Consider the following 16,803-nt stretch of genomic DNA (forward strand, 5'->3'; position numbering starts at 1 on the left):
CTTTTCTAAATTAGATCATATCCTGGGACACAAAACAAATCTTTATAAATTTAAAAATATTGAAATCACTCCTTGTCTCTTATCTGACCTCAATGCAATAAAACTTAAAATTGACTACTAAAATTCTCTAGTAAATATAAAAAAAACCTCATGGAGATTAAAAAACTCATCACTGAATAATTTTTTAAAGGTCAAGGAAGAAATATAAGAAAGAAATTTTAAAAACTTCCTGGAACTGAAAGGAAATGAAAAAGTAACAGAACAAGCCTATGGTACAGATTGCAGTCAGCCTTCAGAGGAGAATTGGTAACTCTAACTGCCTACGTTTAAAATCAGAAAGAACACAAAGAATAGCATAACAAAGAGATCCAAGGTAAGAAAAACAAGAACAGATCAAATCTGTATCCAGTCAACAGCAAGAAATAATAAAAATCAAAGCAGAAATCAATGAAATGTAAACAAACAAAGGAATATGAAGAATTAATGAATTTATGAGCTGGTTCTAGAGAGTAAACTCTTCCAAATAAAAGGCCTTCCAACTAAAAACATCCAAGATCAGATGGATTCACAGCAAAATTCTCCCAGACATTCAGAGAAGATACAGAGCCAATCATTCTTTTTTATCTTATTTTATTTATTATATTTAGTTTTTTTAAAGATTTATTTATTTACTATATATAAGTTCACTGTAGCTGTCTTCAGACACATCAGAAGAGGGCATCAGATCCCATTATTCTTAAAGTCTCTTAAAAATTAAACTATCAAAACCATAAACAGTCTTGAAGTCTTGGGAAATCTTCAGCGATAGTGACATGTATTTCTTTTCTTCCTTCCTTCCTACCTTCCTTCCTTCCTTCCCTTCCTTCCTTCCCTCCTTCCTTCCTTCCCTCCTTCCTTCCTTCCTACCTTCCTTCCTTCCTTCGTTCCTTCCCTCCTTCCTTCCTTCCCTTCCTTCCTTCCCTCCTTCCTTCCTTCCCTCCTTCCTTCCCTTCCTTCCTTCCCTCCTTCCTTCCTTCCCTCCTTCCTTCCTTCCCTCCTTCCTTCCTTCCTTCCCTCCTTCCTTCCTTCCTTCCTTCCCTCCTTCCCTCCTTCCCTCCTTCCCTCCTTCCTTCCTTCCCTCCTTCCTTCCTTCCCTCCTTCTTTCCTTCCTTCTTTCCTTCCTTCCTTCCCTTCCTTCCTTCCCTCCTTCCTTCCCTCCTTCCTTCCCTCCTTCCTTCCTTCCTTCCCTCCTTCCTTCCTTCCTTCCTTCCTTCCCTCCTTCCTTCCTTCCCTTCCTTCCTTCCCTCCTTCCTTCCTTCCCTCCTTCCTTCCCTCCTTCCTTCCTTCCTTCCTTCCTTCCTTCCTTCCTTCCTACCTTCTCTTCTCTCTCCCTCCCTCCCCTTTGTGGACTTTGAGCCATCAATGAGAAACCTGAAACACTGAAACTGCTAGAAGGAAACATTGTGCTCTGTATGATATTGGTGTAGAAAAGGACTCCATTTGCCCAGGAATTAACACCAATAATTTGACACATGGGACTTCATAAAGTAAAGAGTGTCTGCATGGCTTAAAAAAAACCAGCCAATTCAGTCAGGAGGAAGCCACAGAAAAGAAGACTCTTTGGCAACTATATATCTTCAGTATTAATACCTAGAAAATACAAAGAACTCAAAAACCAAGGAGTAAAGAAAACAAATGACCCACTTGAAAATGGGTCTCAGGGTTTGAACAAAGTTCTCAAAAGGAAAAAAAAGGCTATGAAAATTTTCCAAAATGGTTCATTGTCCTTAGCAATCAGGAAAATGCAACTCAAAACAACTGAGCCTTCATGTTACCACACTCAGTGTAAAGATCAACGGAACATCAACAACAAAAGCTGGAGAGGATGCAAGGGGACAGGAGCCCTCATCCATTGTTGGTAGGATGCCAAAGGGGTGCATCCACTGCAAATAAGTGTGGAGAATTCTAAAAAAAACTAAAATAAACTTACCATATGGCCCAGCTATATCATTCCTCAGCATATGTCCAAGGGACTGGATATCCTACTCCACGAATACTTGCTAACCATAGTCATTGCTTTTATAGCTAGGGATTAGAAACAAACTAAATGTCTATAGCTGTTTCGGGCCATTCTAAGCCCACCTCAGCTCTAGATTAAGGATGAGGCAACTTGTTTTCATTTACAAACACCTAGGCTTGCTTCCCACTCAACCCTTATATTAACCCATTTATATTATTCTATATCTGCCACATGGTTGCTTGCTTCTCCTCAGTTTCATGCATCCAACTTCCCCTGAGTTCGACAGGTGAATCTTCCCATGCCTGATTCTTTCCCAGAGTTCCTATCTCTTCCTGGAACTCCCACCTTCCACATCCTGCCTTTGTTATAGGCCATCAGTTTTTTAATAAACCAGTCAGAGGATGCCTTAGAAAAGACAGATACACATATTCACACAGTACATATAAACCTTAACCCTACAAATAAATGAAAATAAATGATGACTGCAAAACAAAAATGTGACACTATACAGACACTAAAATATTATTCCTCTGTAAATAAAAATGAAGTTGTGAATTTTGAAGGTAAATGGTGGAACCAGAAAAGACCATGCTGAGTGAGGTGGCCTAGACATAGGAAGACAATATTCTCATGTTCTTTCTCATTGGAAGCTCCTGGATAGAACTAAAGATGTGAGTGCATATGCCAATGCATGCAGAGAATAGGAACATAAAACAGCAAGTCACTAGGATAGCAGGTTTGAGGAACAATAAAGAGGGAGAATAGTGGGGTTCATGTGACTTGATATGGGAAAGGAGACAGGGAGAGGGGAGCTCTTTAGGGAAGAAGTGTAAATTCGGGAAAAAGAGGGGGTAATGGGGAATAGTAGGATAGAAGTGATTCCGAAGAGATAAGAAAAAGTGAGCTCTTTAGGGAAGGCGAAGGGAAGTTCTTATAGAAGGATGGAGGAAGGTAAAGCAAAATAATGATGTTAGAAAAAGACATGAGGAATCACACTATTAACTACTTGCCTAAAAGTCTATAATACATGTAATTATGTATGTAATATGCACATATACTTTTAGTGAATTTTCTCATCTGAGCTGACAATGCTTTCTCCAAGGCCCATACAACCAATCAGAGGGTGCCTTACAGATCTTACCTAACAGAAACTCCCAACACCTCTTTTTAGTTCTTGGCCAGGTTTGTTCAAGAAATCCCCCAAACATATATACCTATTGCCCTTGTTTGTCCCCAGCGTTGAAAGATAAGTGCTTTTACCTGAAGATATCATGCACTTCAGATACAGTGTCCCGGGGGCTCTAAGCTAAAACTGACTGAATGCCTCCTCCTGGGGGACAAGCCTACAAGGGAGGGCAGCAACCAACACTCCTGCCCAGCTATGTCACTTATGAATGACTTTGACATCCAGCATGCCAAGACAAGCCTAAGGGCACAGCAGTGCACACATACCTTGACTGTATCTAAAAGACAATAGCTCTGTAATTGAACTTAAACCCCGTTCAAAGAGAGGGGAACCATGCCTGGTACTAGAAACCTAGTTAACTACTCAAGGCTAGTGAAGCACTGAATGTCGGGAGAAGCTGCAGCTCCAACTTTCCTAAAGAAGCATATTTCCTAAGAGTAATCTGAACATTTGTACTTATACCCATACATAAGGATAGTCTTTACCCACCTACCCCCACCACACACACACACACACACACACACACACACACACACACACACACACACACACACCAAGGAATCATCTCTTTGTAACAGATGAAGACAACTACAGAAAACCACATCCAATCAAGATGGACAGTCGTAGAGCACTGGCCCAATGGATACATCTATAAACAAACGCTTCCACACCTAATACTTAGGGGACATTGAGGAAGAGTGAGCAGAAAGACTGTAAGAGACAGAGCAAGAGCAGAGAATTTATTGTTAGGATGTGTCTCCTAGTAAGGTCATAGGCTACCCCATAAAGTTTCACCAGCATGACTGCCCAAACATGAGTCCTACAAGGAGGACGCCAAAAGACACTCCAAAGTAGATGGGAGAAATATCCACGAGGCCTCAACACAAAACAAATCACAGAAGGAAATAAGGTCTATGAGTTTTATCATATTCTGAACTCTTTGGCTAATATCCACTTATCAGTGAGTACGTACAATGCATGTCCTTTTAGGTTTGGGGTACCTCACTCAGGATGATGTTTTCTAATTCCATCCATTTGCCTGAAAATTTCATGACATCCCCATTTTTAATAGCTGAATAGTATTCCACTGTGTAAATGAACCACATTTTTGTCATCCGTTCTTCCATTGAGGGACACGTTGGTTGTTTCCAGCTGCTAGCTGTTCCAAATAAGGCTGCTATGAGTATGTGGATCGTGTGTCTTTGTGGTATGGTAGAACATCTTTTGAGTATGTTTCCAGGAGTTGTATAGCTGGATCTTCAGGTAGAAATATTTCCAATTTTCTGAGGAACTGCCAGATTGATTTCTAGAGCAGTTGTTCTACTTTGCAATCCTACCAGCAATGGAGGAGTGTTCCTCTTTCTCTACATCCTCACCAGCATGTGCTGTCACTTTTTTTTTTTTTTTGATCTTAGCCATCCTGATGGGTATGGAGATGGAATCTCACAGTTGCTTTGATTTGCATTTCCCTGATGATAAAATATGCTGAACATTTCTTTAAGATGCTTCTCAGCTATTGGAGATTCCTCTGTTGAGAATTCACTATTTAGCTCTGTACCCCACTTTTTAAATTGGGTTATTTGGTTTTTTGGAGTCCAACTTCTTGAGTTCTTGATATATTTTGGATATTAACCCTCTGTTGGATATAGGGTTTGTGAAGACCTTTTGCCCTCTTGACAGTGTCCTTTGCCTTATAGAAGCTTTTCAGTTTCATAATCTCCCATTTGCCAATTGTTAAACTTAGAGCCCGAGTGTAGGAATGATGTCATTATGCAGATAAAGGCAGTTACAAGATAGAATGAGGCCTGTCACTGGATGAGAAGGAAGGATGGGCAGGAAAAAAGTTTTAGAGAGGAGGAGGAGACTGGAGACAGAAGGGGGTGGGGGGGAACAGCCAAGAGAACATGGAGGTGGATGTTAAGATTCCTCTCTGTACATTTACAGCTTGTTATGAATATTCTTAAGGGATGGATGTGTATAGGGCTTTATATGTCTAGGTGAGCAATTATATATTATCAATTGAATCAGAGGTTATTATGTTGTGTATCCTTTCATGTGACAACTTAATTGAGTTCAAGAGAGTGTGTGGTGGCTGGAGACACTGGGACACCACAGAATTGGGATGTGTACGTCTGGCATTGTGGCAACCTGCCTCGGAAACTAGATGTGTAGAGAGATTGTTGCCAGGCTCAAAGAGTAGCCATTGGCAGTGTGATATGGGATGGAGCAAAGCGGGTGAGAGGCTGTGCTAACTGAGATGAAAATATCAAATAGATATCATGGGGCATTACAGTGCAAGTTAAAAGAAAGCATTTTATTTTAATTTTACCACAACACCTGAGCCATTGTTGTTTTGTTCGGGAAATTTTTCCCTGTGCCAATGAGTTCAAGGCTTTTCCCACTTTCTCTTCTATTAGATTCGGTGTTTTATCTGGTTATTTTTATCCAGTTTTATTTGGAGGTCTTTGATCCACTTGAACTTGGGCTTTGTACAAGAAGAAAAGGATGGATCAATTTGCATTCTTCTACCTGCAGACTGCCAGTTGAACCAGCACCATTTATTGAAAATGCTGTCTTTTTTCCATTGGATGGTTTTGGCTTCTTTATCAAAGATCAAGTGTCCATAGGTGTGTGGGTTTATTTCTGCGTCTTTAACTCTAGTCCACTGATTGATCTCTCACTGTCTCTCTACCAGTACTATGGTATGTACTCACTGATAAGTGGATATTAACCAAAAAGTTCAGAATACCCATGATACAACTCACAGACCATGGGAAGCTTAACAGGAAGAAAGGCCCAGGTATGTATATTCTAATCCCACTTAGAAGGGGAACAAAATTATCATTGGAGGCAGAGGGAGAAAGGAAACTATGTGGGAGGAAGAAGGCAGGAGGAGAAAAGGAGTGGCAGGATCAGGTATGGGGAAAGAGAGGAGAGACACTCAGAGGGCCCGGAGAATGAATCAAAATATGCAGCAGTGGAGGTTAGGGGGTAGGAGAAACCTCTTAAAACTCCCAGAGGTGGGGGATGGGGATGGGTGAAGAACTGAGGGAAGGGGACCAGGAAGGGGGCAACTTTTGGAATATAAATAAATAAAACAATTTAGCAGAAATTTTTTAAAAAGGAAAAGAAAAGAAGGAATGCAAAGAGTGGAAGAAATAGTCCTTTTCAGAGAAGAGCACACGGATTGCTTATCCACGCTATAGAAACTGAGCTGGTTATATTTCTGTGTGTGTGTGTGTATGTGTGTGTGTGTGTGTGTGTGTGTGTGTGTGTGTGTGTCCATGTGCAACTATGTCTGTGTGTGTCAATGTCTGTGTGTCTATGTGTATATGAATATATATATATATACATATATATACATACACACACACATATATATGAGTTCATGAATATGGAAAAGAACAAGGAGAGATAAGGGAATGTTTGGAGTAAGGAAATAGAAGAGGGCAATGTAGTTATATCACTACCTCAAAAAATTTTAAAGAGTAAAGTTAAATATGAGTGCTCTTAAAAACTGTTCTGTAGATTCAGCACATCCTCATTCATCGCACCCTACTTTGTTAATATCAATAAGACAGTAGTATAATTATGTAGATAGGGAAAAAGTCAGGGCATTTTAGATTTTCTAGAATTCTCCTGTAATTAAGACAATGTGGCACTGGCAAAATAATAGAAAACTCTCAGTGGAACAGAAGAAAGAACGGAAAGTAACCACATATAAATGCAATCTTCCCAAAGGAGCAGAGACCACTGACTTTAGAGAATACTGTCTAGGTGAGAAACACTTAACCATCAGGGAAATGCAAATTAAAACAACCCTAAGCATCCACCTTCAACTCCTCAGAATGGCTCAGATCGAAAACTCAAGTGACAGCACATCCTGGCAAGGATGTGGAGAAAGAAGAACACTCCTCCATTGCTGGTGGGAGTGCAAAGTGGTACAGCCACTCTGGAAATCAATCTGGTGCTTTCTTAGAAAGCTGGGAATAGTTCTACTTCACTCCTGGGTACATAGTCAAAAGATGCTCCACCATTCCACAAAGACACTTGCTCAACTCTGTTCATAGCAGTTTTATTCATAATAGCCAGAAACTGGAAACCATGTAGATGTCCCTCAACTGAAGAATGGAGAGAGAAAATGTGATTCTTTTACACAATGGACTACTACTCAGCTATTAAAAACAAGAACATCACAAATGTTTCAGGCAAATGGATGGAACTAGAAAATATAATCCTGAGTAAGGTAACAAAGACCTCAAAAAGCCATTCATAATACTCACTTTCTTATAAGTGGAAATTAAAGTACAGGATGCGCACACTACACTCCATAGACCCAAAGGAGCTAAACAGGAAGAAAGGCCCAAGTGAGGATGCTTAACTCTCACTTGGAAAGGGGAATAAAATAGTCAGAGGAGGCAGAGGAGAATGGAGGCATCAAACTTGCGGAAAGGCAAGAAAGAAGGCCAGAGGGCCAGGGGAATGAATGGAAATCTGCAGTTGACGGGGGAAGGGAGCACATCTCTAAGATGTGCTAGAGACCTGCGGTGGGGGAGGCTCCCAGGAGTCAATGAGGGCAACTCTAACTGAGACTCCTAACAGTGGAGAATATGGATCCTGCAGTGACCACTTCCTGTAGCCAGGCAGGACTTCCAGTGGAGGAATAAGACCTACTCACAAAACCTTTAACCCAAACTGTATCCTGCCTACAAGATCCGCAGGGATGAAGGTAAAGCAAGACAGAGGAAATGGCCAAAGATGCGCAGGGATGAAGGCAGAGCAAGACAGAGGAAATGGCCGACCAATGACTTGCCCAAATTGAGACCATCTCATGGACAAGAATGAATCCCTGACACCATTAATAATACTCTGATGTGCTTGCAGGCAGAAGCTTAGCATAACTGTCCTCTCAGAGGTTCCACCCAGCTGCCAATGGAAACAGATGCCGAGACCCACAGCCAAACGTGAGATGGAGCTCAGGGAGTCCTATGGGAGAATTGTGGGAAGGACAAAGAAACAGAAGAGGACAAGGATGCCACAGGAAGACCAACAGAATCCACTAATCTGGACCCTCCCACACTCCCAGAGACTGAACCACCAACCCGAGCAAGCCTGGCTGGACCTAGGCCACCCCACACATGTGTAGAAGATGTGCAGCTTAGTCTTCACTATAGAATCACACACACACAAGCAATGGTGGTACACATTTGTCAAAACCTGCTGAATGTCACAACCGGTATCCATAGATGCTGGGAGGTGATACTGATACAATAATGGAGCTGCAACAACTGTAATAATGTGATGTAATGAGACATATCCCACTCTGGTATGTAGCACACTGGCAGAGGATACTTACAATGAAAATCCATCCCTGCATGGCAGAGTGCAAACAAAAGACAACCTGCACCCCAAAGTAACTTTTGCTATGAACGTAAGGCTCTTTTTTTTTTTTACCTGCCAACTCATCTCCTTTATTTTTCATTTTTTTGTGTCTGTCTGTCCATCCATCCATCCATCCATCCATCCATCCACCTATCTATTTCTTTTCTCCTCCTCAATTTTTTTTTCCTCTTTTTTTTTTTTATTAACTTGAGTATTTCTTATATACATTTCAAGTGTTATTCCCTTTCCCGGTTTCCGGACAAACATCACCCTCCCCCCTCCCCTTCCTTATGGGTGTTCCCCTCCCAAACCTCCCCCCATTGCCACCCTCCCCGCATAGTCTAGTTCACTGGGGGTTCAGTCTTAGCAGGACCCAGGGCTTCCCCTTCCACTGGTGCTCTTACTAGGATATTCATTGCTACCTATGGGGACAGAGTCCAGGGTCAGTCCATGTATAGTCTTTAGGTAGTGGCTTAGTCCCTGGAAGCTCTGGTTGCTTGACATTGTTGTACTTTTGGGGTCTCGAGCACCTTCAAGCTCTTCCAGTTCTTTCTCTGATTCCTTCAACGGGGGACCTATTCTCAGTTCAGTGGTTTGCTGCTGGCATTTGCCTCTGTATTTGCTGTATTCTGGCTGTGTCTCTCAGGAGCGATCTACATCCGGCTCCTGTCGGTCTGCACTTCTTTGCTTCATCCATCTTGTCTAATTGGGTGGCTGTATATGTATGGGCCACCTGTGGGGCAGGCTCTGAATGGGTGTTCCTTCAGTCTCTGTTTTAATCTTTGCCTCTCCCTTCCCTGCCAAGGGTATTCTTTTTCCTCATTTAAAGAAGGAGTGAAGCATTCACATTTTGATCATCCGTCTTGAGTTTCCTTTGTTCTAGGGATCTAGGGTAATTCAAGCATTTGGGCTAATAGCCACTTATCAATGAGTGCATACCATGTATGTCTTTCTGTGAGTGGGTTAGCTCACTCAGGATGATATTTTCCAGTTCCAACCATTTGCCTACGAATTTCATAAACTCGTTGTTTTTGATAGCTGAGTAATATTCTATTGTGTAGATGTACCACATTTTCTGTATCCATTCCTCTGTTGAAGGGCATCTGGGTTCTTTCCAGTTTCTGGCTATTATAAATAAGGCTGCGATGAACATAGTGGAGCACGTGTCTCTTTTATATGTTGAGGCATCTTTTGGGTATATGCCCAAGAGAGGTATGGCTGGATCCTCAGGCAGTTCAATGTCCAATTTTCTGAGGAACCTCCAGACTGATTTCCAGAATGGTTTTACCAGTCTGCAATCCCACCAACAATGGAGGAGTGTTCCTCTTTCTCCACATCCTCGCCAGCATCTGCTGTCACCTGAGTTTTTGATCTTAGCCATTCTCACTGGTGTGAGGTGAAATCTCAGGGTTGTTTTGATTTGCATTTCCCTTATGACTAAAGATGTTGAACATTTCTTTAGGTGTTTCTCAGCCATTCGGCATTCCTCAGCTGTGAATTCTTTGTTTAGCTCTGAACCCCATTTTTTAATAGGGTTATTTGTTTCCCTGCGGTCTAACTTCTTGAGTTCTTTGTATATTTTGGATATAAGGCCTCTATCTGTTATAGGATTGGTAAAGATCTTTTCCCAATCTGTTGGTTGCCGTTTTGTCCTAACCACAGTGTCCTTTGCGTAAGGCTCTTTTTAAAGCCCCCAAATCTATTTTAAAGTCCTAGCTCTAAAATTGGCTTTCCTGAGGAGGGCCCCTGTTGCTGCTTCCTACGGGTCTCGTCTCTCGCTGGCTTAGGTGACATGCAGCTACTAATTTTTTTTTCAGCCTTGGTAGAAACACAGTAAGTACTTTCTAGGAAAATGTTCTGAATTGCAGCCTTTCTGGATGGGCTTGTCTTTCTGCTTCCACTGGTACCAGCCATTTTCCTGCTTCGTTCCCACATGCTAATTATAAACCGGAGAGCTCACAGTGCCATTCCTCCAGTCCTGAGATTTCTGGCCTGTCTACCTTCTAATTACCATTACATACAGTAGGAGGAATGGAGAAAAACATTTAGACTTTTAACTTCCCATGCGCAAGAAGCCCAAGGCAACATCTTAAAAATAAAAATTTATGCAAAACCATTCCAAGATGAACAGAATTTTAAAAGTTTAAATAAGGATAGAATGGTATCGACAGAAACCTTGGTTTCCAATGTTGCAATGTGGGCTTGCCTGACTGTTACTGCTCTTGCCTATATTTAAAAATTAAGGAATTGCATTCGTATAAAAACAAAATGAGAGTCCTAGAGAGATGGCTCAGCAGTTAACATTTACTGTCCTTCCAGGAACAGGATTTTATTTCTCAGGACCCACACCAGGCAGCTGACAACCACCTGGAAAACCAGCTCCAGAACCCTAAACCCTATTTTGGTCACTGTGAGCACCTGAGCACACATGGCAGACACTTACACAGACACACACAGACATATGATTTTTTTTTAATTTAAAATATACAAACGTTCAGTACAAATGAAAAAGAAATGGATTTCTTTCTAGTAGAAAAAAATCTTGGCTTAGTATTCCTGATTTGATGTGGCTTTGCCTTCTCTATCCCATCAGCTTCAGCCTATGAGTCTTTTGCAAGATCACCTTCCGGGAAGGTTTCCCTGAAACCAGGAAAGACCTGACCGTTGAGCACGGGTAAGTATTATGTTGTCTGAGACAGATCTTGTCTCATTGCCACACAGCTCCATTTGTATCCTCCTGGTACAGATTTACCCATTTGTCCCTCCCATGCAGAGGAAGTCTGGGAATTTGTACGGAGTGAATGCAGAGATAAGGAAAATCCCCCCCAAAACTCACATGGCTGAGTTCTTGGTTTGCACGTGGTGGTGCTATTTGCAGAAATGGTGGGGTCCTTGAGATTATGGCCCATTAGCAGAAAGCTTCAGAGACTGAGGCTTGAAGGGGATATGTACTTCTGGTTCTGACCTAAATTCACCATTTGATCCAGCAAGCTGTGAGGCACATTCCCCTCATACTCCTGTTGCTCTGGGTCCACCATAGCATCCCTGCATCAAAGAACTGAAATTGCATACCAGGGTAAGTCTCTCCAATCTTAAGTTGCTTCTCTGAGCTATTTGGTTGCAGTGACTAAAGGGAAACAACAACAAACCTAACACAGATACAGTGTTATATATTTTGAGTTCTAATGTCCTCCTCATTGCTGTGATGTATATTCTTCATTTCCCACATCAGTCCTGTGGCTCTGGCCCTTTAAGACAGCAGATCACTCTTCAGGACAGGCTGCAGAACATGTTCACACTCCAGCACTTATCCACTTATCGTCCTTCAAGCATCTTTAAGGGGCTCTCTAAGGTGGCTAAGGTAGCATAGTATGTGAAGATGAGACATAAAGTGCTTTATTATAGCATTTTTCTGTAAGATTGATAGCTTTTGTGTTTATGTTGTTTTGGGTATGACTAGGACTCGGTGTAACACAATGATAAGGATTGCCATGAGTTGAAAGGCAAGATTTGTTTGTTTTAAGTCGTGATGGAAGGTCAATAATAGGACTGTAGAGATGGCTCAGGAGTTAGGCGCGATTGATTCTGGAGGATCAGAGTTCAGATCCCAGCACCCACATCAGATGGCTAACAAATAGTTGTAACTCCAGGTCTAATAATAAATAAAAATTACATGCAAACATACAAAGCATGGAAATATAATACTTATATAAATTTTATAAATGTCTTATTCATATTTCATATTATGTAAGTTAAATGTTTACTTTACCAAACTTGTCTATTGACGTGTTAATGACAAATTCAGAAAATTTTTTTTTCAGAAAATGTTTTTGTCTAGCAAAAAAGCACTAATTAAAATACCTTTGTTGGTATCCCAGAAGCCACAATCTTAGTATTGAGACTGGTCTAGTGTCTGTTAACCCATTATCCAAGCAAAATTGCACTATTTCTCAAACATAAATCAACATTCTTCTAAAATTACACATCTAGAGTGAATCAAAATTCAGATCAGTATATCTGCCCTTTCTAACCATAGAGAAGCAGGCTGCTGGCCAGGTTCAGAGCTGTAGCAGCCATGAAGAGCAGAGCGGCCAAACACAGCAGCAAGCTACCATCAGAAGGCAGAGGGACTACAACAGCCTTGGCTCAGGGTTCCAGCAGTGCACTGATTGGCACCATACTCTATTATATGCATAAATTATGGACCTCTATGATTCGTTGGGTCCCATAGACTTTCAAGTATACAGTAACAGTTCTTATTCTTCAATTAATTTCTGCCTTAAAATCACATAAAATGGCCATAGTGGTGAATTAAAAAGCAATTAATGTGGAGACTAGGGTTGTAGCTTAGCACTATAGCACCTGCCTAGCATACAAAGAGTCCGTGGGATCAATCTTCAATATTGTGGATGGATGGATGGATGATAGATAGATAGATAGATAGATAGATAGATAGATAGATAGATAGATAGAAAAATGATAAAAGGAGGAGAGTTGTACAGGATTAAGTAAAAATGACCACTTCATCTAACCTTAGAAGAAAATAAAATTATTACAGGCTTTTACCTTCCTTGGGTTTACCTTTCCACACTTATGTGGGGGTAAGGCCACTCTGTACTCTAATAGTTCATCTATAACATGACTGCCTACAAGTGAATGGAAAAGGCAATAAACTATCCAGTTTGTCTTAGCCAAGTTTCTGACTTTCAATCTCTGTCCCCCTCACTGTTCTTAGCCAAGTTCTCTGAGGGCAGGTCACAGGCAGGCACCAGGGCTCTAAGGGATGGTGCCAATATTCATGAATATATTTCTCTAATTTGCTCTTCATCTCAGTTTTATAATTCCCAAAAAACAATTTTATAATTCATTAATGACTGGTTAATAGTAGGTTTCTGTATTATTCTTGTGAGATATGTTCAAACCTATGAAAAACATTCTATATTCCCAAAGCAACATGTATGTTATGTTTCTATTGCTGTGATAAAACATCATGTCCAAGGCCACTTAAAAGTGTAAGTAAAATTCCAATTTAATTGGAATTATGGTTCTGGGGTTAAAATTCATTATGATGGGACAAAGACACATGAACAACAGGGACCTCAAATTTCAAATTATAAACAGAATACAGAGAGCTAACTCAAAATGGCATGAGTCTTTTGAAACCTCAAAGCCTGCCCCAAGGGAAACACGTGATCAAACAAGGTCATACCTCCTAATCCTCTTTAAACAGTTCTACCAACCAGGGGAAAGGTATTCAAATATATGAGCCGTAGAGGGTCAATATCTTTCAAACCACTACATCAAACACAATATTCTATATAAGAAAATACTAAAAGGAGAAAAGCTAAGTTGGAATTTAAAGTCACTCCTTTAGGATATGCTATTATTAGCTTGCTGTCATTGGTAGAACCAGGAGCATGAGGCTGTCCTTAGAAACTTAAAGAAATGCATGGAAAGTAGTCATAGTCTTTAGTTTCCAACAATGCTGGTTTCAGTGAGAACTCTAAGGATACAGAGGCCATCAATGGCTTGAAAGAAGGCAGGTGTGTGTGTGTGTGTGTGTGTGTGTGTGTGTGTGTGTGTGTGTAATAGAAGAATGTTTACAGTTGTAACTTAAGCCTTTGAGGTTCTAAGAATTCTGTATTTCAACTTTCAATTCAATATCTAAATAGTGACAAAGCTTAAAAGGCATAGCAGAGACCCTCTGGTTCCCACCTGTGCCAGGACCAGAACCCATACAGCCCACATCCTAGTTGCAGCTCGACTCTCCAGGTATTATGAAACATCCAGGCTCACAGGCTCACAGCCTCACAGGCTCACAGGCTCACAGGTTCACAGGCAGTACAGGATCCAGTCAGAGACAAGGAGGCCAGATAACACCAGATAACCAAATGGCAAGAGGAAAGCATAAGAACATAAGCAACAGAAAATAATTTGACTTGGCAACATGAGAACCTAATTCTCCCACCACAGCATGTACTATATATCCCAACACACCTATAAAGCAAGATTCAGATCTAAATTCTCATTTCATGAAGATGATAGAGGACTTTAAGAAGGACATCAATGACTCCCTTAAAGAAATACAGAACACAAGTAAACAAGTAGAAGCCCTTAAAGAGGAAATGCATAAATCCCTTAAAGAAATACAGGAGAACACAATCAAAAAGGAGGAATTGAACAAAACCACCCAAGATCTAAAAATGGAAATAGAATCATTAAAGAAAACTCAAAGGGAGACAACCCTAGAGATGGAAAACCTAGGAAAGAGAACAGGAGTCAGAGATGCAAGCATCACCCACAGAATGCAAGAGATGGAGGAGAGAATCTCAGTGGCAGAAAATACAAAGGAAGACATTGACACAACAGTCAAGGAAAACATAATAAGCAAAAAGCTCATATCTCAAAACATTCAAGAATTTCAGGACACAATAGAAAGACTGAACCTAAAAATAATAGGTATAGAAGAGAGTAAAGATTCCCAACTCAAAGGGCCAGCAAACATCTTCAACAAAATTATAGAAGAAAACATACCTAACCTAAAGAAAGAGATGCCCATAAACATACAAGAAGCCTACAGAACATGAAACAGATAGAAGCAGAAAAGAAATTCCTCTTGTGACATAATAATCAAAAAATCAAATGCACAGAACAAAGAAAGAATATTAAAATCAGCAAGGGAAAAATGTCAAGTAACATATAAAGGCAGACTTATAAGAATTACACCAGACTTCTCAACAGAGACCCTAAAGGCCGTAAAATCCTGGGGAGATGTCATATGGATCATAAGAGAACAAAGATGCCAGCCCAGGCTACTATACCCAGCAAAATTCATAATTACCATAGATGGAAAAAGCAAAATTTTCCAGGACAAAACCAAATTTAAACAATATCTTTCCACTAATCCAGCCCAACAGAGGATAATAGAAGGAAAACTCCAACACAAGAGGGAAACTACACACAAGAAAAAGAAATTAGCCTTTTCATAACAAACCCAAAAGAAGAGAAACACATAAACATAATTCTACCTCAAACAACAAAAATAACAGGAACTAACAATTATTGATCCCTAATATCTCCCAATATCAATAGACTTAATTCTCCAGTAAAAAGACATAGGCTAAATGACTGGATACATAAACAGGCAAAAAAAAAAAAAAAACATTTTGCCCTTACAGGAAACACACCTCAGTGACAAAGATAAACATTACCTCAAAGTTAAAGGATAGGAAAATTTTTTCCTAGCAAATGGTTCCAAGAAACAAGCTGGAGTAGCCATTCTAATATCCAAGAAAATAAAAGTTACCAAAAAAGGTGGGAAAGACACTACTTGGTCATCAAAGGAAAAATATACCAAGATAATATCTCAATTATGAACATCTATGCCCCAAATGCAAGGGCACCCACATTTGTAAAATAAACATTACTAAAACTCAAAGCACACATTGAATCTCACACAGTAATTCATGTTAAAATTATTGGAGAGATAAGGAATTCAAGGTACATATCTAAGTATAATTAAAACAATGTAGAGCAAATTAATAGCTGACCTCAAACTAAATGGAGAGAAACTGAAAGCAACCCTGTTAATATCAGGGACGAGACAAGGCTGCCCACTCTCCCCCTATACAATATAGTATTCAAAGTTCTAACCAGAGCAATTAGACAACAAAAAGATATCAAAGGGATACAAATTGGGAGAGAGGAAGTCAAGATATCAGTATTTCCAAATGATATGATAGTATACATAAACAACCCCAAAAATTCTACTGGAGAGCTCCTACAGCTGATAAACAACTTCAGCAAAGTGGCTGGATATAAAATTAACTCTAACAAATCGGTAGCCTTCTTATCAAAGAAATTTGGGAAACACAGAGGTATTTTAAATTATTTGTAACTATTATAAAGAGTGTCATTTCCCTAATTTCCTTTCTCGGGCGTTGAATTTTATCAAATGCTTTCTCAGCATCTAATGACATGATCATGTGGGTTTTTTTCTTTGAGTTTGTTTATGTATTGGATTATGTTGATGGATTTCCATATATCGAACTATCCCTGCATCCCCGGGATGAAGCCTACTTGATCATGGTGGATGGTGGGTTTTGATGTGTTCTTGGATTCAGTTTGCAGGAATTTTATTGAGTAATTTTGCATTGAAATTCATAATAGAAATTGGTCTGAAGAACTTGTGTGGGAATCACAATCCCTGACCTCAAGCTGTATTATAGAACAATAG

General features: G+C 40.2%; 2 protein-coding genes across 4 annotated transcripts in view; both read left to right on the forward strand.

The window, feature by feature from the left end:
- The window catches only part of Erich1 (glutamate-rich 1), a gene marked incomplete at its 5' end in the record, with an annotated part of 52,793,804 nt that overhangs the window by 41,471,526 nt on the left and 11,305,475 nt on the right, over positions 1-16,803 (forward strand).
- The window catches only part of LOC120093063 (sperm motility kinase-like), a 130,260-nt gene that overhangs the window by 18,685 nt on the left and 94,772 nt on the right, over positions 1-16,803 (forward strand). For 3 of the 4 annotated variants that reach the window (XM_087589452.1, XM_087589453.1, XM_087589456.1), the window contains one exon: positions 11,161-11,241. Coding sequence is in view for 1 of the 4 variants with exons in the window: in XM_087589456.1 (XP_087445582.1) it covers positions 11,161-11,228 (68 nt within the window). In the remaining 3 variants the exon portion in view is untranslated. Of the gene's footprint in view, positions 1-11,156; positions 11,242-16,803 lie in introns of those variants that run through there. The other variant, XM_087589448.1, reaches the window with a different exon arrangement.

Source organism: Rattus norvegicus, chromosome 16, assembly GCF_021556685.1.
Source record: "Rattus norvegicus strain SHRSP/BbbUtx chromosome 16, alternate assembly SHRSP_T2T, whole genome shotgun sequence".
Classification (NCBI taxonomy): domain Eukaryota; kingdom Metazoa; phylum Chordata; class Mammalia; order Rodentia; family Muridae; genus Rattus; species Rattus norvegicus.